At 39.0% G+C, this 23,432-nt stretch overlaps 1 protein-coding gene across 1 annotated transcript in view; it reads right to left on the reverse strand.

Moving 5' to 3' along the window:
• Positions 1–7,442: 7,442 nt before the first annotated feature.
• Positions 7,443–23,432, reverse strand: part of BANK1 (B cell scaffold protein with ankyrin repeats 1) — a 137,736-nt gene continuing 121,746 nt past the window's right edge. The window contains exons 12-16 of the mRNA XM_088056989.1: positions 17,605–17,673; positions 16,295–16,479; positions 14,633–14,696; positions 10,107–10,156; positions 7,443–8,217 (exon numbers count right to left, since the gene is read on the reverse strand). Of these exons, the coding sequence (XP_087913115.1) occupies positions 10,146–10,156; positions 14,633–14,696; positions 16,295–16,479; positions 17,605–17,673 (329 nt within the window). The 3' untranslated portion in view covers positions 7,443–8,217; positions 10,107–10,145. The remainder of the gene's footprint in view (positions 8,218–10,106; positions 10,157–14,632; positions 14,697–16,294; positions 16,480–17,604; positions 17,674–23,432) is intronic.

Consider the following 23,432-nt stretch of genomic DNA (forward strand, 5'->3'; position numbering starts at 1 on the left):
ATATCTCAAGGATGGGTTTCAAGAGGGTGGGAAAATAATGTTTTCAGTAGTGTGCAGTGACAAGAATGAGCAGGGTTACCTCCAGCTGCAGGACTGTAACAGGGAGAGGCCTTTTTCATGGTTATTAAGGCTGAGCTCTTCAAGTTCGGGCTCTTATATTTCAGCTGCCTTCAGTTCCTTTGAAAACACCACTTTCCATGTTTGATGGTTACCAGTGCTGTCTCTGGATCTAAAATCAGCGACAATTTGATCTTTTAAATAGTCTCCTGGGGGCTGCTTCAGTAGCTTTGCAAGAGTGAGCTTGAAGGCTGGCATATTACTTGTGTGCTACAATTCTGGGACAGTCCATCTTGAGGCCTTTCAGTGCTTTCTGCTTCTCTTGCTCTGTCAGCACTGGAACACAGCAGCCGTTCCTGTAACTGAGAATGTGTGTGTGCAGCTGGGCTGTCAGCAAGGAATAGATGTGGGCGAGTGGCTGAGGGAGCATGAATGAATGATTGAACAGAGGCAAATGCAACAAAAGATGTGGTTGGAAAGAGAAGGCTTGGAATCAGCTCACCCGCCGCTTTAAAATATGTTCTTTACAATGAGGTATACAAGCAAGAAGAGGATGGAGGGGTCTTTACTCCCCCAGATGCTGGAATCCAATGTGGTTTTGTCTTGGATGTATTCTATGCTCCCTTTAGGCATGGGAAAAATGCCCTGGTTGCCAGTGCTCTTAAAAAGTTAGATTTCCTGAATAAATACACTGCAGCTTCTGTGGTGAGTGTGGGGAGTCTTGCTTAACTTAATGCTCCATGGAAAGCTGCTAGATAAGGAGAGCTTGGCTGTGTGAGACTGAGCAAGCAACTGACTATGAGATTTTCTGATATCCTAGAACCCAGTGTTTAGCAAAAGTGTTTAGCAAATAGATTAGGTCAGTGAAGCAAAACAGACATGTTTCATTAGTCTGTTCAGTTTGATGCTATCTGAGACTTATTCATGGGGAGAAAAAAAGTCTTTCCCACCATTGAGCTGGTTTCTCTCTGGGCTGTGTTGTGGTTTGGTTGTAGCTGGCTTGCAGAAGTTAAAGGAAGAATAAAAAAGGAAATATCTGTGTGACCACAGAAGGGTTGGCTGGCATGCCACGGGGAAAAAGCATGTCCTTTTTGGCCTTCTGGGAAGTAAACAAAGCAGAAGGGAGACGTAAGAAGTGTGTGGGTGGATACCTCTCAGCTTTTCTTCCTCAAGCCATATAGAAGCTGAGATGGGAGGGGATGGAGGGAGGGCGGTGTGCTAGGCTCAGCTGCTCCTGCAGATGCAGTAAATGCTTGAGTGAGGTTGAGCAGGAGAGAAACAAACATTATGATTGTGTGACTTCCTTTGAACTAGGGGGCTTACATGCTTTCCTGTAGTGCATAACTTGTTCCAGCCCTATCTAATCTCATTCTCTTTGATTTGGGTTTATGTTAATTTGGTATTCTGAGGAAAATGGTGCGATATCTCAAATGCCTTCTCTCAGCTGCCTGTTAAAACAGGTATCTTGAGCTCTTCATTGGGGGTTACTCTGTAACCTTAGAGTTAAAAACCTCCAAAATGAAAGGAACCATTCTCCTCCCGGTGGTAAAACAGTTTCTTTTCACCCTGTTGCTGGTGTCCCAGAATAAGCCCACATTCTTGCATGTGCGATTTGAGTCATGGGCTTCCTCAGGAACACTACTACAATTTTTTCCAACATTTTGCTGAAACATGCAGGAGCTGTTTAAATTAGTTTGGAGAAGTAGAACTTACTACAACAGTACAGAATTTGTTTGAACTTTGCTTTGACTTTGGTTGGACAATGATCAGAGAGGCTTGCAGGTTAAATTTCTGCTTTTCTTCAGCAGTATCATAAAAACTTTAAATTATGAGTTTTACAAGGCAAAATTGTGTTTTTCAGCACTGGGCTATAGGAAGTAATTCTGTTTCAAGCACTAGCAGAAGTGTAGCTTTCTCACAGACTCTTTTGGGAAGCTGACCCATGCTCTGGGGAGCTGATTTTGTTAGTATCCTGATCTCAGCTTAATTTTGCAAGCAGTTTGTTTTTCTACTCTGAAATGCCTCCAGAGTGCAGTTTTGTTTATCTTGCAAGGCATACAATTAGGCACAAATCTGACATCTAATATGTAAAACTGGTAAAAGAAATAAGAACTGTGTTCAGATCACCAGTCAGAAATAAAATGCAGGAGCTGGTTAACGACACTTGAGCAAAACAAACAAACCCATAAAAATTGAGGAAACACATACTGTGTGATGGCAGTTGTGTTCAGTGTTCAAGCTCACGTAGCAGGAAATATTAACAAAAAGTATCCAGAAAATAAATAATCCTGCTGAGAAGTGTTATAATGTATCTTTCCCTGAGACTTCTTTTACAGTGTGCTCACATCTTGTAAAGATCTATTTTAGCTAGGCAGGAGAAAATAAGAAATGATGTGACAATGCTCAAAAGGCAATGAAGTTATCAGAGCACAGGAATACTGCCACTCCTTTCTTTCTCTGGTTTCTGGAATTACCACAGGTGTCTGATACTGAGAGATAAAAATACCTTAGTCTTTTCCCACAGGAGTTAGGGTGATTTTAGTCTCTTAATAAACAAAGATGAGCCAGGTATGGTATAAAGGCAACTTAAAACAAATTTGATGGATTAAGGAGAATCCTCTGTAGAACTGAGTAGAATTTTCTCACTTGTTTTGGTCTCATCACTTTTTGGACACTCTTCCTTTCCAGAGCACTTGTATCACCGTTGGGCCTGATCCATAAAGTGAGACTGAAACTCTTGAACAGGAAGGAAGTGCACTGCAACTTCCTTCCTGCAACAATAAAATATTCACTGCAGTTTATGGTACTTATGTGCCATTTGTGTAATAATACCAATCCCAAAGTTTTTCATGTGTTAGGGCTTTTTTTTTTTTTTTTTTTTTTAGCGAGGAAGCTTGCTTCAAAGGTAATTGATCTGTAGAGAGAGCATCAGGAAGTTCATTTGTACCTTCCTGTGGTTATAGATTCACTGAATCCACCCTAAAATAGAAAACTAAAGTAAGTTCTTAACTGCATTGTCTTTGATGGAGTTTTTAACTTAAATGAAGCTTCCTTCTTGCGCTAAAGGTGCAATTAACCTCTTGCCTAATCCTTTCCCACTCTCCATCTCCTTTGTGTCTCTCCATACTTCCTTGTGTGCTGTGAACTAGAACTATGACTTGGGAGAATGGCAGCTGATGTGGGCTCTGTTCGGTGATTGGCAGCTGCTGGCATTTTCTTGTCAAGGATTTGATGTCCAGGTTTTTGTCTAGACTTTGATGCCTAGTCAGATACCAGATTTGGGTGGAAAAGGACAGATAGACCTACTAACGGTAAATTGAGAGGGATGAGGTCATCTGCCATATGTTCTGTTACTTACTGCTACCCTGTGGTGCCTGACTTGTGTTCTGAGCGTGACTGAAATCTAAGCTGTATATAATTTATAGATTTTATAATATTATAATTTATATAATTTATATTATGTCTGTGGGACCCTCATCTCCAGTCTGAGGCCATGTGGGTGTTCCTGTGATGTAATAAACAGCAATGGCATGTGCCAGCCCATGCCTTGCAGGTAGAACTGCTTATGACAACCTCAAAAACTACAATAAAATATAACAAGTCTTCTTTGTGATCTCCATTTAAGTTTGGGGTTTTTTTCTTTATAAATATCTTTGTATGTCAAGACTTCTGAAAACAGCACTTAATCTAGCAGAAGAAGGTATTGCAAGCACCAGAGAAGGGACTGAATTACCCAAATCCATGCTAGGAAAAAGTTCTTCAGATAGTTATTAGACCTGTGTGTCTTGCCTTGAAATGCACTGGATCCAGATTTACTTTCTGAAGAGTTGCTGTAACTCAACCAAGCCTCACAGGTTAGTGCCCTGAGGTGAAATATTTTGGCCTGTCTTCTGCCAGGACTGATACTACAGATTCATAATGAAGTATTTCAGCATTAAAACTGATGAACTTTAATGCTGACTGATTAAAAATGCTGCTTTTTGTGTTTCTTTTTTTAACCAGACTAGGTACATTCTCTGTATAGGTAGCAACAGTAAACTTTTTCTGGTGAGCATTTTAGTACTGCATGTCACTTGCATCTGCAAACAATTGCAACTTGTGTGTGTATTTTTCATGATGTTGGACAGCCTTAATGGATTCTTCACCTCTGTGGAACTCCTACTGTCTGTGTGTATGGAGGGTCCTTGCAGAAGCAAGCTGGGACCTCAGTACTTTATTCCTGGTTGTCTTGTTCTTTTTTTCCTGTAAAAAGAAGCTGATCCAAGCCTTTGAAATTATTGTTGAGAATTGACAGTGCCGTTGGTATAGGTCTTATTTCTTGTACTGGGAGTCTGGCATAAACTGACTGCTACTTCCCTGGGACCACTTTCTGCCTCCATAAATCTTTTCCCTGCTCTCTTGATGCAGTTCTTAATTTCAGCTACTGCATCCCAGTGTGTCTGGAGTAGCTGAGTAGGTCCCTCCACCTTGCTTGTTGATGGCTTGTCTTGGGGCCTATTTCTGGAATGACTCACTTCAGCATTACTGAATTATGACTCTCAAGTTTGTCAGGAAGAAAGTTGGTTACCATAAATGAAGGGGATGAGCAGTCAGTCTACGTGGTTCTGCCTCCTCTTTGTGATTCACACCCCCTCGAGCATTGCCAGGACAACTCTTGTCATTTTGCTCCTGCTCTTATCACAGTAAATGTTTCCTATGAAGACTGAAATCTATCTTCATCACATTTACATTCCTGCACGGATTATAACGTCTTTAATAAAATTAAGGTAGGACTTGACATTTATTCTCAGTCTGCTGTGTATTACACTGGTGTTGAAATGCCATGAGTATTTTTTCATAGGGTGAACATCCAGCTAGGCCATGACACCCCCTCATGGTTGACAGGTGAGTTACCTCAGCAAAAAGTGGACAATCTTTGAGTGCTGCTGACTCACTGAAACCTCTCCTGTAATGAGGCTCCTGGCAGATCAAACTTGCTGATAATGGCAGTCACCATAAATCTCTCAGCATTGTTTTTCTTTCTCTTGGATGTCATGGTGTTAAAAGTATTTATTTTTCAATGAGTTATTGGTCCAAGTTTCATAGGATATGTATTGCCAGCTGGAAGTGTGGAGTGGTGTTATTGCTACTGAATCCCCTAGCTTACAATGAAACTAATATTTTAGCTAATATTTTAGAGTGCCTACAACCAGGATCTTGCTTCATTTAGGCTCTCAGGCTCCTGTGATTTACTTAATCATTCGTGCACTGCCTAAGAGGCACTTGCTGATGTTCCCTGTTAGTGAAGCATGTTAGTTAGCAAAACTTCAGGACTTCATGCTGGAATGTTTTTTTAGGAACATGTCTGAAGTTCAGTGGCACACCTTGAGGAAATGTATGGAAATCCTGCAGTAGAAAACAGACTGTGAATACTGAACATGAGAGGGGTGGGGAACAGATGCTATTTTTTTTTTTTTTCCACAGAAGTATGATGATTTTACTTGTAGCTTGAGCGTAATTAACTACACTGGGATTAAGAAATTCCCTTTGGAGAAGGAAAAAAAAAAAGGCATCCATCCCTTCATTTCTCCTCTGGGGCCTTGGCTGGCTGCCTCAAAGTATGGGTGGGTGGGAATTCTGTGTGTGTAAACAAAACCCAAATGAACAAAAGTCCCATTTTCAACTTGTTGCTTAGCCATTGTGGAATTTAATACCATAAAAGTTGCACTGTTATGGATTACACACAGTTTTCCAGGAAGATTTTGTAGATTGGCAAAAATTGATCTGATTTTGTGGGGTGTATTTTATTTGGTTTTGGATTTTGATGTTCTACATTATAATATCAAGAGTCAGAGGAGACTAGAGTGATGAACAAACCAAATCTGTGGTGTAGCAGAAGTAGTTCTTCATTAAAGTGACACTGCATCTCTTCCCTAGTGCTATCTTGCATCCTTTCGAGACTGTTCTGCACTCTGTAATAGAGCTAAAAATACTCTTGCTTTTTGTAAAACAGGGCTGCCCAAACCTGTAACGCTGGTGCTGCTGTACTTGGAATGTCTAGAGCAGCAGAATGATGGAGGATGAAGCAACAGAAGCAGAGAAGAGGAGTTGCTTTGTTATGGGTAATCCTAAACTCTCCTGGCTGGAGACTGTGGAGTGTCACATTAAAGATTCACATAGAGCACACTTCTGTTTCCTGAGGGGAGCTACCCTCAGGCTTCTGCTTTGTGTGCTTGGCAGTGTTGCTGTGTTGTTACACTCTATTTTTCCCTAGGAAAAACCATACTGTTTCCTTGATGTAACTGTCTGTGCTTTATTGTTGCAATTTTCCAGTTTTGTAGTTTGTTACCATTGACCACAACTCTCTGCATTGCCCTGGAGTTCAGGAGCCACTGGGGCACAGCCTCTCGCTTGGCAGCATGGAGAGCATCCAGATCTCACCTGGAGGTTTGGGAGGACTGACCCCCTCCCAGGAAAGATCCCTTCAACTCCTCTGCTACAAAAACAAAAAACAAATGGCAGAAAAGACAGCAGGTACCAACATGAAGAACCTTTTAATTTTTTTGTATTCTTTTTCCATCTATATGTCAACTCCTCAGGAATGCTTGCCAGAGGATACACTGACTAGCTAGGTTTGTAAGAATATAAATATTATTGAGGGGAGAAAGAAGGCCCTCTTAAGAGGGAAATAACAGCTTATATTCATTTAGATTTGCATATAATTCTCCCCACTCCCATTTCCATGTAGCCAGGTAAGATTTAAAACATCCCAGCTTCTCTCCTATAAAACCTGACAATCTTGTGGCCCTCAGCTCACTGACTGTATTTCCAGCTCTGGATTACATTACACATTTCAGGGCTTTTGCTGTGGTTCAAATAGCTTTATATGGTACACTAAGCTATGTTGCCACACTAATACAGCAGCCACTGAATATTTATGACTTAATAGCAATACATCTGCAGTGTTTGTTGAGAGATTCTAACAAAAATGCAGGTTTCCCCCAGAGAATAAATAATTTACTGAAAATGTTTAATCAACCCATTTAAAATAGAAAACAGATTTTTAATTAGTCTAAATCTATATACTTTCAAGATCCTGTCATTTTTATTAAATCCCAACAGTGGCCTTTTGGCTTATTTTTTATTTCTAATAGTTCACTTGGCAAAAAAATTTATTGCGATTGGAAAAATAATGAACCTTGAGGGCTTGAACTTTAAATCCACTCCCCTCTTCCAAATTTGGGTGTCACTTTAACACTTGGTCAAAGAGAAAAACATATCTACACCAAGGAGATTTTTTTTCCCCTTGTTTTTGTATATGAAATAGGGCAAGTCATCTTGCATTCTCTTGTATCATCAAATGCTCAGTTAAATTTTGTAGAATAGTACTATAGGAATGAAGACCATTATACCCATTAACCATATTTATTACTTGACTGTGCTGTGTTAATACAGTAGAAAGTAATTTGGTTTAGTTCTGGTTATAATTTACCTTAGTCAACTTACTAAACAAAACACAATTTCCTTGTAAACCAAATTCTCAGAATCACTTTAATGCATTAGTAGATAATTAGTACTTGTTTACACAGTTTGGCTTAAAAAATCAGCTTTAATGTGACTGCAATTACTTAAACTGGTGATGAAATACAATTATTCCTCGGACCATTTTTATACAGATGATTTTTTATACAGAGTGAATATAAAAATGTTTCAACAAAAAGTAAAGGCTAAATTTTATTTACTTTCACTTAATAATCTTCATAACCTTTTACAATCTTCTTCTTTTGTGCATAAAATCTACTTTTAAACAACTTATCAAGCACAATGGAAAAACTGAAATGACTTGAAAAATTATTAACCAAATCAGGCAATACATCTTCATATAAATTGTCAGCTGTCATCTTGGAAAAAGTAAAGAAAGAGTGTAAAACTTGGTAATGACTTTACAGGAAACATTATTAATTTGCTTTAGTGATACTGGTCTTCTTCCAGAGCTGGTCCTGGTGACAGAATCCAAGGCACTGGAAGTGCAGCAATAATCCCGTGGCAGTGTCACAGCAGGATGGGCTGGAGCCTGAGGCTGCCAAGGCACAGCTGGAACATGTGTGGGATGCCAAGCAGAGGAAACTGATGTGCAGCTGGCTGGAGAGCCACCCTGCAGGTAATGCTGAGAAATGCTACCTGTTATGAAATGGATGGGGCAGGTTTGTTTAGAATAAGATCAAACTGTATTTATTGAAATGAGTATGAGAGAATCAAAATCATTCTGTTTGTTCAGGTCCCCCAGCTGAATATCAATTCCCTTATCCTCTTCCCACCTTCTGTAAGCAAAATGGGATTCTGAGCTAAGTTAGCCAAGAACTTTGCACTGGAGTGGAAAACAATTTTTGTGAGAGTCAAAACATGAGCAATACAAAGGCAGGTCTTGAATGTTTATCTGAAATTTTTTGAAACACTCAAAAATTTCCCTGAAATTAGTCTTTTTAAAAAAAGTGGTTTCTTTGAACCAATCTGAAGACAGAAAACAGCAGAAAAACTATGGAGAGGCCATACTTTGCAGAGGTGGAGAACCTTGCAGTTTTATGTGGATAATTCACAAACAGAATTTATTGAATATTCTTGATAAATTATGTTTGCAAGTTCTCCCACATCTAATTCAACTCTCTCCCACATCATTACTTTCTTAAAGTGACAGAAATCACCTGTACTGATCCCAGGGGTAATTCCCCCTCTCCCCTTGCATGATTCATCTCACTTTAGCAATCTGGAATTTATAAGCATCTCTGATATTACCCAGTTTTTTGTAATAGTTTTCTCCAGCCTCAGAGCTTTTAAAATTCAAAGCTTTTTTACTCATTTAGTGTAGGTGACTTCATCTCCACTCAAGGAGACAGCTCTGTTAGGAATGCCCATGTAGGAGGTTAAGCTGCCTCTTGAAGAAGGAGCAATAGGTTTTCATTTTTGGCTCAGGTCATAAGACTATTTTTTTTCTTTTTTTTTTGTTGTTGTTGTTGTTATGAGAACTTTTGAAGAGGGGAGATGTGAACAAGTGATTCAGAGGATAAGCAGCAGCAGAGGAGGTACCTATTATTTTGTGGTGTGGACACTGCACTCCAGTGAGCAGTGGCTCCAGAAATGAGACATGGACACACATTTCTTGCAAGGAACAACTTCCCTCTCCTTTACATGAGAGTAGGGTGGTAGAAGAGACCCTGCTGAAGTTAATCCATTTTCTGGTCCAAAGAAACAACAACAGTACCACACTGCACTCCCCTCACTTGGAAAAGTTGGAGAGGCAAATTGAATCACAGTAACTTAACTAACAAAGCCTTTAAAATTACAGTTGTCTTCAGGAATAAATTGCATCAATTTGCTACTGTGAACAATATTACTTCATAATATTAATAATATTGCATAATAATAACATTAATGCTATAACAATATCTTAATATAGTAGTAATATAATGAGATATCAATGGAAACACACAGGTAGCAGATAGTAATAATTAAGCTCCCCAGCTATTACAGAGGTCATTAGATGCCCCCAACCCCAAAAAAACTCACTAGCACAACCATTGGAAAATTCTGCTGTTTATGGAAACAGTATCACCACCTCTAAGCTTCCCAACACTTAAAAGACCATTGGTCTTGTGTTTAATCTGGACTCATCACTTTATCTATAGCTTTCAACTTTATTCAATAAGTTTGATACTGCTTGTGAAATCAGGATGTAGGACTGGACTCTGATACAGCTTTTAGGTGCATACCCTGCCTTAGTGACAATAACTGGCAGGAACTCTGTTCAGCTGCACCCACAAGTGAGCTCAGTGCCTCACTGCTCACTAATTTGCCCTGCACTACACAAAAATAGGTTGATAGCTGATAAAAAGCTTTAGTACAAACCAGACTGTGTGATGATAATGGTTTATCTTCTGAAATCAAGCCTATGTCTGAGATGCACCTCCATCCTTCTGTTACACAAATGCACTCTGATGGAAAGTACCTCCACAAGTGTCTGTTTCCATGACAAACATTTGTGTGTGCATGTGCATCCATATAGCTGGTCTTACCTTGGGTAATTAGGCATCTGTTCCTTGTCTCTTGGGCTCCTAGGTGTAGACTAAAAAGAAAAAGATGCAATCAATAATAATTTAAATAAGTAGGTTAGGCTTGTGCAAAATATCTTTTGAAATTGAATAATTCAGAGAACACATTCCTACAGTGAGTCACTTTTTATGTTCTTCACTTCAAATATGAAGACAACACATGTCCCTGGGAGCAGGGGAGCAAGAGACACAGAAATAAGCAGTTGTTGTGTGGGAGAATGACATGAGGTGGATTTTATACAATTCTTACTTCCAACAGCAAGACTAGTCTCTCTTGCTGGCAATTAGGGGAGGTGAGAGATACATGGATATTCATTGTCTTGGTGAACTACTGTCAGCAGTGGGACTGTGAGCTTGCCTCATGATGACATGACTTGGTGACAAATAGGCAGGAAAGTGATTTTTGTTATTTTCTAGATTTAAACTTTGAGCATCATGAAGCTCAAGAAATTTGAAATAAGTCAGGCTAAAGATGTTCCTTTATAACTCCAATGCACTACCAACAAGTACTTTCAAGACTAGAAGTCCTGACTGAAATACTGTTGAAGCCATGAAGGAAAAAAACAGCTTCTCTATGACTTCCTCACTGTCCAAACATACAAAAGCTTGTATGTGCTTCAGGATCCCATGTTATTTCAACTTTGCTAAGTTGACTAAAGAAGTTTCAGTGCCTGTGAATCCAAATGCCAAAATTAGGGTCTGTCTTTGTTCATCTCCCTGTTGACCTACAAGAGACAACAGAAACTGGTGGTTGTGCTCAAAATAAGGGGGTGCTTTTTCAGTTTTCAGGGAACTCTACTTAGACACAACCTGCAAGCTGGAGAGGCATCAACTGATGAATAAGCAATCTGTTAGCAACTTGGATGAAAAAAAAGGCACTGATGAGGGCTGGGGAATGAAGCCAGACATTTTGGATAGCAAATGTAATCAATAACCTGCCAGTTTGTGGAATGTGCATAGTGCTCTTCTGGGTGTTTTTTGGATGAAGATGGGAAAGAGATTTGGTCTTTGGCAGCAAGCTGGGCATGTACAAATTTGGAAATCAAAATGTGGAAGAAGAAATTCTATGGAGGATGCCTTTACTGCAGTGGATTAGCTGACTACTTACAGGTCAGCAGGTCAGTATCAAAATGTCTGCAACAACAGCTAGTAAAGTTGCCCTTCTTCATTGGAAGGCCATTTCCAGTGTCAGTACCTACTGATTTAACAGCTAAGGAAGAAATGCATGTGGTTGAGTAGCCTGTGGAAAAAGCTTTGACCTCCACAGCAGGCCACTTGCCAGTCTTGCCAGGGAGGCCAAGACAGAACAGATGCAAAGACTGAATTGCTCATTTCCCATGGGTTTATTTGTCATTGGAGGACTACTAAAACATGTAATATTTTTTTTTCCCAAGACCTACCTTCAACCATTATAGAAGTTGCTGGCATTGAAATAATAACAGTTGTAGTAACACCACCACCAATAATAATAAATCAAGCTTAACACTTGCTTAATGCAGTATTTGTCTCCTGAAGTCCAGCTGAGTTATAGATTGTCCTCTGGGGTTTCTGTCTTGCTCATTACCTAGCAATGAAGCAGGGACACTTAATACTCAGCTCTTGATGCTATGGCAAGCCTGGAGAACAGAGCATCAGTCATTCCCAGTTTTGATGAGGAACTTGGCACTTCCCTCCCTGGCAGGCTGAAGGTCCCACAGAGATTGGCTATGGGGGGACAGTTAACTAAAAGCAACTCAAACTGTCTTATGTAGTTTCTGCAAGCTTGTGCATATTTTTAGGGGTTGATGACTAAATCTGTGGGATGTGACAAACAAGGTGCTGTAATGTAACTGCAATAGTAGGCAGATTTTGAAATTCCATGTTCAGAAACAGCCAAATAAGATTCTTATAATTCAAATGCCCAGTGATGTAGGTAGGCATCACAGAGTTTCTTAAATATTCCCATGTGCTAGGAAGTAAGGATGTGGGATGCACGTGAAAGCTATCTTGTTTTTTAAGACTTTAAAGGAAGCTTGTCTAGTAATCCTTGCAAATGTTGTTTCAGCTGCTGTCATTTGTTCTATCAGTGGACATGCACAAACCCAAGACTCTCCAGCCTTACCTAAGCTAAAGAGCATTGCTCAAAGATAAAGTTTCCCATGGGCAATAGGCTACTTTAGTTCAGTTGTTTGGTGGTGCACCCCGAAAAATCTGGGCTACTCAGATGTAAAAGTGGAACTTCTGTCCACAAATCTTCTATATAATTCCCTGAAATTTTATTTAAGGTATTTGTTTTTGTTGATTTTTTTCTGTTGGCTAAGAGCTTGAAAAAAAGAAAAGGTTACTATCAATGTCCACATGTCAGACCAGTATTGAGTTAAAGCATTGTCCCTGCCTGTACGTTCTACAAATGAATGTTCTACAGGCCTAGGCATTATCCAGTTGTTCTTAAAACAGGGTTTTGTAGGTATTTAACTCCAAGAGTGGCAGAACCTTTTGCTTTGCAGTTGATTTTTTTTAGGGCATTATTCAGTTCTATACTAAACTGTTACAAAATGAGGCATGAACTTTGAGATAGCATCAAATGTTATAATGGAAGACTGAAGTAAGTGCCAGTCTCATTAATAACATCATTACAGTGGAAGCAAGATCAAACTTATCAAGAAACTAAAAATTATGTTCCATACTAATTTCTAGGAGATATTTTCCTTTCTCATTAAAATAAAATCAAATTCCTTTTCTAACAGACTTCAGATGTGATCTCTTTAAATCCTCAATCAAGACTTCAAAAACTCTACGAAAAAGACTATCCAAATCCTGATTTCAAGCATGGAGTCTAGAGAGGGAGTCCCCATGTTTTTAAAGGTACAGCAGGGAGAGTCTGTACATACATGTAAGAAGTAGAATTCTTTGAATAAATCTGAGGACTGCTGACATTCACACATACCACTTTGCTAAATAGAATGTGAAACAAAACGTCTCTCAAATGAATGCTCTCTGGTCTGCTCCCCATAGGAACTTCATAGGAGAAGAGAAAGTGATTATCATTTTTGTTTCAGGCAATTTATGTCTGGACCTAGAGATCCTCCTTCTGCAATCCTTGATTACTCTTGCCATTGATATGCCTTCAGTTCTAGAGGAAGTCCTGTTTTTTCAAGCATTGAAGGATTTGATTTCTGTTGTTTGACAGAGATCATGATGATTCTTCCCACTGTATTTCTGCAGTGCAAAGCTGCTGATTTATATTCATCGCAGGATATATGACAGTGTACCAGAGGGCAGTGAGGTTAGGATCAGAAGGGAATGTAGCAATCATTATCTGAGTCACTGGATAATTTCACAAAATTAACAATTCTGGTGTTGATACTCAGTTTCTGCTGGTATGATTCGATAGTGAACTCTGGAAAAGGAGGACAGCTACAGTGGCAGGACTGCTGCTGTGGCCTTAAAATTAAACCCTACAGACAAACACTTTCCAAGAGTCACCCTCCTGTTCTCATGAGTTGCAGGAATCCCAAGCCCTCAGGCTCTGAGCACTTTGTGAAGGCTTTTGCTCAGGACACTGCCCCCCTACCAGCCACAGAGAATATTAAAGCTGAAAGATCTGGACCGCAACGCTGCTACCAGTCCAGCAGGAATTTCCCTTAATTAATTACAGTACCTCACAAGTTCACACGAATACAATGCTGTCAAAGAGAATAATGAAAGCAGTAGTGTGCATTTTCTCCCTTGCAGTAAGGAAATGAGGCATTTAGGTGGTAATTTTGAATAGAGATATACAAATGGTACAAAATCCAATGTGAAAAAACCATCAATTTTCCTTTCAGCATTTGTACTGAAGTTCACAGAAATCAAAGGCCTAAAACCAATACCAACTAATAGATTATTTTGTAAGAAGAAGAGAAAATCATTTGCAGGAAAAGCAGGTGCTTTATATTATTGTGGATGACATTCAATCAGAATGAGTTATAGAACATTCTGAGTTGGAAGGCACCTGCAATCATCATAGAGTCCAGTTCCTGGCCCTGCATGGGAAAACCCCAAAATTCCCCTTTTTACCCCCAAAAGGGAAAAAAGCATCTTAAATCACCAATGGTTCAGTTTTAAATTATGACCACAATACTCACAAAAACTGCTGTAGCAGTATAAAGTTCATCAAGAATTTGAAAACTGATGGCTGATTTACAAATAAAATATTGAAGTCATCAAGCAAATTATTCTAAAGAAACCATCTACCCAAATTCTGATGATGCAGTAGGAAACAGGCTACAGAAAAGCTGAGCCACAGAAACTGAGTAAATTTTCTGCCCCATTAACTCGCAGTGAGTTCATCTTTGGGATGAAATCTTGACATTGCTGAAGCTTGATTATGCTAAAATAAATGTGGTCAGATACAAAAAATGTTCATTACAAATTCAATGCCCAATCCAAAAGGGTTTGGATCAGACCTCTGCACTATACTTATAGTTCAAGGCTACAGAGTCCTTAAAGGCAGAAAAAGTTCAACTTACCATTCAGGTTTTCATTTTCTTGTCTGTTTCTGACAGTGGTGTCTCTAAGGTGATGTACTTTTTCCTTTAAGTAAAAAAACAAGCATAAAACCTGCAGCAGCACTCAGTAATGGAAGTTTACTGTAGAAATAGTAAGACACTATAAAAAGCTGAATTCTTTAGCATTCTGAATACCAAGCATCACTTACATGGAAAATAATTTTAAAAGACTGAAAAATGTTTATGATGCTAATTCTAGCATTTTTACCTAAGACTTGTGGAGTTATCCCTGCCAGCAGTAACTTAGAATTATCCTGGCATTATAGTACAGAGGCTTTTGTGTTCTTTTCTGTTTGTTTGGGGTTTTTTATTTTTATTTTTTAAATTTTTTTTGAAAAGCGATTTCTCCTCAAAAATCCAAGTGAAGGACAAAAAACTGCAGTGACAACATGAAGTCAGTTCATCATATTTATAGAGGAGTAAAAAGAAAAGACTTTTCCATGGAACAAAACCAAAGAAAAGTCACACATGCAATACAGGGCAAAAACCACCTCTACAAAGTAGCTTTTTCCTGAAGCATGGAAAACAGGCCAAGTAAATCTCCCTTGAAATAAGGGCATCTTAGAATTCACAAAAAAAATATAAAATTAGTTATAACTTGGTGCTGCTATCATGGCACGGATTAGCTACGATCTCCCTCCACAAGAAATGCCTCTGACTGAGAGCCATACCAGCAATTCATCCACATGCTTGGCTGCAGATGGATTTGGAAGGTCGCATTCTAGTGCTGTGCTGCTGGTGCCCAGCTTGGGAAATGGCCCCCCTAAACTGTTCCAGGCCCTTGCACTTTTGCTTCTAAGTGTTCCACTGTGATGACAAAGCTCAGACTTTCAAGCAGATGCAAATACAAAGAGCACTCTCCTTGCTGGCAGCAAGCTCTTCCACTTTTCCAAAGCAGAAGACTAGCTTTGCTTTTCCTCTTTCTACTAATGACCTAAAGGACAACAAGAAATTATTTTTGTTTATGCATGACCTCATATAAAATGAGGGCATAACCTCTTCCTCCATGTGTCATCTTAGAAAATTAACAAACCTTAGCACTTAACAAACCTGCTCTCCATGACTTGCAGCTTTAATGCAGTTCTTTCAGCGACTTAGTGTGTGGGCTTCTGTAAATCTTGTTTTTGTGCACCTCAATTTACTCCATACTTTGAATACAAAGGAGCTGTAGAGCATTGCCAATAATTGTGGATTTACTAAGTATATTCAACCCTTTCAGACAGGCATAAAGCCTGATGTAAGTTATTATATTTTAATAGATAGAATACACATATATTTGATATAGAAATGTTTCTCTTAGTTGACACTGCTCAACAGCATAGCTGGTTTGGCAACATAAGGTTTGTGGTTTCATGAAAGATGCACAACAGTTTAAAACACAAGTCTTAGAAGACCGGCATATTTAACTCTGGATTTTAACCAAACTCAGAAAACCTCTCAAACAGCAGTGGAAATGGGTATCTAGAAGATTCAGAACCATAGCCAGCAAGCTCCTTGGGAGCTGATTTGCATACAAATCACAATTATTATTTTTGACCTCATATGCAGGTGCCAAAACACAAGAACTTGCTTTTAGAACATCTGATCAAGATTCCTATCAGGGAACAAATTACAAACTCATACCTGTTGAGTGGATGGCAGTCTCTGCTTTTTGTTCTGCCACTCTTTAAATCTGTCAAGGGCTTCATCCACAGAAATTGCCCCTTTTTTCACCTGTTCCTGCAAGTGGATGAGTTCTTCCTGTTCAGGAGGGATCTTGTGTACAACAGTGCTGTAAGTTACTGTCTCAGTGTGGCTTCTGTGCGCTTCTACAACAAAATGTACAAAGTGAGAAATGCAGCAAATCAGTGAGGATTCTACCATTAATCTTTGGCAGCAGAGCAGCATCCCAAATATTTTCTTCATTACTACTTCCCTGGTCCACGGATTCTCCATTAGTGTTGGTTCATAAAAGAATTTTCTTCTAGCACTAGTTACAGTACCGACATTTTAAAGAAAATGGTTGCTATTCAAAACATCCACAGTGCCTCTTTGTCCCTTTCTTCTTCAATCTCATACATATCTCAAAAGTCGTGGATGAAATTTGGTCATGAAGCATCTTGAAATTTCACAAGATTGCCTTTCTCCAAGGAAGGAAATACATTATTAAATACATTGCAGCAACAAGAAAACACTGCAGCCCAGTGTTCCTGGAGATTATGATACATTGCACAGCTGAAGGAAGATGTTCATTGTCAGATTCACAGCTTGGTCCAGGGAGGAGGTGTAGCTTCTCCCCAGGATACTGATGCTGGAATGGCTGATCCAGAACACATGAGCAGTCATGGAAGAAGGGTTGTGAGCCCTCTATGAGGCTGTTGCACCTGTTTGACTGCAGGGGGAGTGTGGCCAGGCTAAAAGTTCAGACTATCAATATGATTTGGGTCAGTTTTTCTGTTACATCATGCACCACTATCTTCATTTCAAGCAAGGAAGGATTGTTCAAAGGTGTACCATTGATGGAATTTACAGTAGCAACATTGTTAGGTGCTACAACTCAAATAACAACTAGACTGCCACAAGTAATTAATTTTACATGCATCTTGGGGTACCCAGGAGAGAACTGTTGCTCCCCCCACTTCTGTCTTTCCATTACTGCTGGAATTACTGCACAGCTGAGCCCTCCTGTCCTTCCTTTTCTTGCCTTTAGGCACAATCATGAAGGGAAACAATAGAGTGTAAAGTACCTCTGACTCTACAAATGTTTCCTACAAGGCTATAACTTTTAGTCTTCTTTCTTTAATCTGATCTCTCAATGCTGCAATACCATTAAGGATATAAATTATAGGTGGCAAAACAGATGCTAAATCACCCAAAATCAAGTCACAGCAAAACTTTACTAGTCCTACTGAAAAAATATCAAGGCAATTAAAGAGCTAAATTAAACTCTGTACCAGGATTCTTGGCCTCGCAGTATGTCCTGCTGGTGTCACTGGTCGCTCGACAGGCCTTTTGCTGAAACACTGCAACAAAATTAAGAATATAAGGAAGTTGAAAAATGGCAATAAAAACCATCACATATTCTCAAAGAAGGAAGGAGACTCATAAAAGCAGGCTGGAATACATTTTTTGTTCTAGTCTAGGAGTATTTTTCAACCCACTTGTCAGTCTAATGTTAATTACTTGAAAAACTGTTCTGTTGCACAGAATGGCAGGATTACCGATGTTAGAGAAACCATTACAAGAAACTTTGAAGAAAATTAAAAGGATTTATCACACAAGTATATTACTTGTCTAGAAGAAACAGCAGGATCTCAGAGGTTTTCGCATGGTACAGACACTGTAACCTGTTCCTTATTTTATGGGGAAAGCTAAGGCAGAAAACCCCGCAATATTACTAGGTGGGAATAGCGACAGTGCTGAAGAAAGTGTGTGTGTATATTTGTGTCTACTTTACTCAAGCACCAGAAACAGCAAAGCACAACCCCTCTGTTAGAGTAGCCCATCATTCCCACTCCTGTGAAGTGCCCAGACTACAGCCAGCCTCGATACACCCTGAAATGCTGCACTCAAACTTTTGCTGGCAGCGTATGTAACACCCAGAAGATGGGAATTGCTCAGTTTCTGACTTAGTCTGTGTGGCAGTAGCTTTCTCTCAAGTCTCAGTTCTGATTTTCACTAAACAAACTGATAATCTAAAGCCTAGAATAATTCCTGCCAATTAAGTAATTCTCTGTCATCACTGCAATGCAGCAAATGTGCCAGTTCAATAGAGCAAATATCTTCCTGGGGACCAAGGCCCAGGCCAAGGCAGTTCTGCTCAAGCAGCAGAGCAGGCACGCTCTCTGTTAACTCTGCTAATTTTAACTTTTTAAATACTTTTCTCTCTAATTATCAAGGAACCCTACTAAGTATGGTTGCAGTGTTTTCTTCTTTTATTCTCCTTTCAGAGATGAAATTAAAGTAATGAGAGCACAGAGGTAATGCAGGCAGCTTGAATTTTACTGCATAAGGAGAAGGGACATATTCAACAATGTGCCTGATTGGAAAGCACTTTAATTGATAGGCTTTGAAATTTCTGCTGAGTTTTGCAGTGTTGGAGTAATCAGAAATGGAATTACTCCTCCAGTGAAAAGTAAAATTGTTAAAACCACTTTATGTGCCGCATCTTGCTGAAATGATTTTAGTTGGCAGCAAGTATTCAGTGTGGGTGAGGTCAGTGAAAACAAACGCCTGTTTCTGGAATGCCTGGAAAGGCAGGAACACTATTCTGTAAAACCACCATAGGTTTAGGGAGAACTCTGGCAATTCAGCCTTTCATTCCCACATTCCAATTACCTATCAACTACTTGAACACATCAGTGAAATAAAAGAAACAGGTAGTCTTGCACAGGGATATATTCCATTATTTTTTTCTTATGGAAGATAAAGTAAATATTCCTTCAGTAAAGCAATATTAATATAGCAATTTTTTAGAGTGTCAGAATGTCACAATCCTTCAAGTAAAGATACACATTTTTTAATGTATTTTTTCATTTCATTACATTTTTTTCTGGGCCTCTCTGGCACAGATAATCTGATTGAAATATTCCAGTACTTCTGTCATACTTACTGTGCACCCTTCAATAACATCTGTGTTATCAGAAAGAAAATCCTTTTGGATTTTAAATCATGTTGTGACTGGCTAAAATATCCATAGATATTCATAGGTCAAAATCTACATATTAAATGTCTTGACCCTATATATGCCATTTAATTTTTGTCTACAACAGACTTCTTTTGCAGTTTCTCAGAATTCAAGGAGGATGAGAGAACTAATAAGTAATTGCATTTCATTCCCTCTTCAGCTGCTACAGGATACAGATGAAGTTCTTCACAAGCCCTAAATACATTTTTATGTCTCAGGCACTAAGAACTCTCTGCAGGAATGTAATGTAATCTCAATATTCTTCCAGCAAAGCGAACTCTGAGAGAATGAAACTACTGCAATATTTTCCAATAGGACATGAAACAAGAAAACAACATTTAAAAAGTGGGACAAAACACAAATTTTGTGGCAAATATGCAGAACTCTGGGAAAATCCCTAACATAAGCCTTGGAAAGTGAGTGGGATCCAAGGAACTCTGAATTGGCTGTTTTATCTCAGACTAACTAAAGATGTTGTTTTAGGCTGTCTGCACGTGCAGGTAAATAATGCTATGAGGCTTGAAATTTGGTTAATATTTTCATGGTTAGCGCCACAAAAGGGTTAGAAACATTTGAAATCTAAGTCTTTTGTGTACAATTCTGAACTAAGATAGAATATTTTACAGTAACTAACTGCTAGAAACTGTGATGAGTATAAAGGGCCTAGAAAAAGAGAACGAAAGTTTTTACAATAGCTGCAGGTTGACAAAAAGAACAGGAATTTGATTTTCAGAATTAAATTCTAACACAAAGGTGTAATGTTAAGGAGTCACAGATGCACTATGACATTTCAAAAATTGCTTAGTGATACAATTAAGAAACACAGGAAATCAAAACATGGGAAGAGTTCTTCATGGGAGAGAAGAACTCATATCAGCTAAGAGGCTATGATCAACAAAGATATGGTTTCTAATTTATATTTTATTTTACTCATCTAAACTATGAGGAATGTTGCCTGATTTGTTGAATTGGCAACATTACCTCTAAAAATTAAACAACTGTGCACTAGTGATTTGAACAAAGCTAGACTGATGAACCTACCCTCTGAAAGAATATATGAGCTAATACATACTTACTTGACACTTTCAGTAGCACAAACACAAAGGAGAAAAGACACAGTGATTAAAAAAAACCCATCAATAAATACCACAATTTTGAATTCAGCTTGCTTAGGAAACTCAAGATGCATTTATTCATCAGCTTCATTGAGCTGATGTTCCAAACAAAATTATCTATGACTGTTTTCCTTAGGAAACATTCAAAATTAAAATACAGGAAAACAAAATCTTTATATGAACACATGGCTAAGTGATAATTCAAATTAATTAGTACACTAGGGTTGCACTTAGTAACACAACTCAGTTGCAAATTACAGTGGGTTTGCAAGCTGCCTCCTTGTTCTTAGTAGGTTTTTGCTTCATTCATTTTAGAATCGTCATGTAATTAATTTGTGATTAATGGAAGAATGGAGGAGGAGGGGTGAATTGCTGGTTAGGATATGTTGCAGAAAGACTCCTGCCTTTGCCCGTTCAATTTTTTCCACATTATTTAATCATTTCACCATTTAAACTGTGCATTCATAGTACCTAGGCAAATAAAACCTCCAAGCTCTTTCTTCTGGTAGGGATTGGATTGTAAATTAGATGTAGCGCAGCAAGAGATGACAAATACACAGAGAATACTAAAGAAGGAATATAGTAGAATGATGCTTTATTATTCAGGAGAGGAGAACTCTGCAGATGTTTGTTCACATCTTTTTAGAGCTCATTTTCCTTTTGCTTTGTTTGCTAACACACTGAACATCCCTCAGCATGAGGACTGGAGAGAGGTCATCAATGCAATGGTAGCCAGTAAGTTTTGTAAGAGATTATTAATGACTACTCCCAAAATTTATACAAAATATTTCACACATTCAAAATGAAAACAAAAAATTCCAGTGACTCATAACATGAAATCAACTAAGGAAATGGGACCTCGTGAACAGACATTTTTCTTTTCATAGGGCAAGGCAGCTGGGCATGGATTAAAAGCATATTGTCATGGCTCATTAATCTGATCTAGGTAGGTCCAGGCATTCTGGAGAAGGGATGGCTGTGAGGTGCAAGGTAACAAAGGCTCAAATCCCAGAAGCTGTCCTGTGAGGGTAGCATTGGTGTCTGGGTACACCTACACCATGGCAAGGGAAAGGGAAAAAGACTGAGCAGTTATAAGTGCATCAGTGTAGGAAAATGAGTGACCACATCTACACTGGCACAGGAATTCTGATCAGGCCTAAATGGGCAGCCTGACACTCAAGGTGTTTTTGAGAACACACAACAGTCATTTCATCAGAATAAAGACTAGGGGATGGCAAATGCACCTGCAGAAATACCAACCTGCCATGTTGCTCCCTTACATTGCCAGGGCTTTTCAGTGACAGCATCACAGCCACTCATCCCAACTTACACAGGCTATTGCCAGCCTCTACCTTCCACAGCTATTTGGTTGACTGAGAACGAACCACTAGGTCTTCTCAGACCAAAAGCAAAATTATTTTAAAAGGAATTGTGGAGTAATGACGTGAAAATATTAACCCAAAAATAAACATATGCTCACCAGCAATTCCCTTCACAATTTGCAGCGAGATTCTGAGTCTGACAAATAAAAGCTCAAATCTGCTAGAATCCCAGCAACTTTGGTCACAGAGGGACTTCAGGAGAATCTACAGAGATGGCTCCCCTACACTGAAGCAAGATAATAAAAATAATACCAGAACCCCCTTCTTACAGAAGGGCTAAAGCGTGAGTGAGGAGGGGTGGCACCAGTGGTTAGTTGAAGGTGCTGCTCAGAGGGTGGTGTCAATCTACTGTGTACCACAGTACCACAGACAATGAAAACAACTCTCACACCTCTGCTCTTGTCAGAGTTTTAACTCAGTGGATTGTGAAAGCTGGAAGGACTAGTGACATACTCAAGAATATTTGCTCCAGCATGTAAAACCTGAATATACTTCTTTAGTCCCATTTTTCTTGAGTAGAGAAAAGCAAAAAGAGAAGGACATGTTTTTACTTCAAATATACTATGTGGAACAATTTGGTTTGCAACCAGGCAGCATCCCATAAATATTTTCTCTCTGTGCACCTTACTTAGTACTTGCTTCAATCTACCAGAATTCAGATAGTGAAAAATTTGATTGAATGAAGACAGTGGGTGAAGCTGGTATACCACTCCCAACCAGGTCTGTAAAAACGGTCTAACTGCCAGCCAAACAGTGCTTCCTAGTATTTAATTCATGGAAAAACATCCTTAAGTTAGAAATGCATAAGGAAATTCATCTGCAGTGCAGTACTTTATACTCACTGTAGGAGAGTACTACAAAATCTCTCTGTGGGACATTAATGTTTTGCAATTTGCATGGCCTCTGAGGCTTCACTTTGGAAACCTCTGCTTTAGAGCATTTAAACAATCAGCATAATAAGAATTACTGACTCAGGATGTGATCACTGTATTTCCCAGTAATCAGCCTGATAAGTTTCCAAGACACTAACGGTTCTGCTCTGGAGTTTATTTATTCATTTCAGTGGGTTTATGCTGTCTATTCTGTTTGTGAGATATTCTGCTTCCCTAAAAATATCCACTGGATGCTACTTCTTCTGCATACCCTGTGATTTTGATGAGCAATGAGAATGTTATTCTCCACTGGAACAGTAACTGGAAAATATATTTTTCCACTTCTAATTTTTAACCCTAGGATGAAGTCCCACAGACAGCTATCTTTAAATAGCAAAATGTTTTCAATGCACAGAAGGGAAATACGTTACTTCAGGGATTTGTGAGAGGTTTGCAAAGGAATAAAAGCTATAGCACAGGAAATTTATGCTGTTGTGGGGCAGGTATCCTTGCTGCAGAGAAACCATTTCATACTAGTGGTCTGTGATGAGAGGTAAATGATTAAACAAGGACAGTAATATAATCCTTAACCCTGAGGGAGTCCTAGTAGGTCAGGCTTCAGAAATGGCAGGGGCACTGCAGAAACTCATGCGTCTGTCCCCCAGCTACACTGAGGATTTTGGTTTCCAGCTCAATCATACTTGGTATCAATAGGGAACATTAAAA

Source organism: Pseudopodoces humilis, chromosome 6, assembly GCF_049639895.1.
Source record: "Pseudopodoces humilis isolate 2021_Gansu_Grassland_sample_001 chromosome 6, ASM4963989v1, whole genome shotgun sequence".
In the NCBI taxonomy this organism is placed as follows: domain Eukaryota; kingdom Metazoa; phylum Chordata; class Aves; order Passeriformes; family Paridae; genus Pseudopodoces; species Pseudopodoces humilis.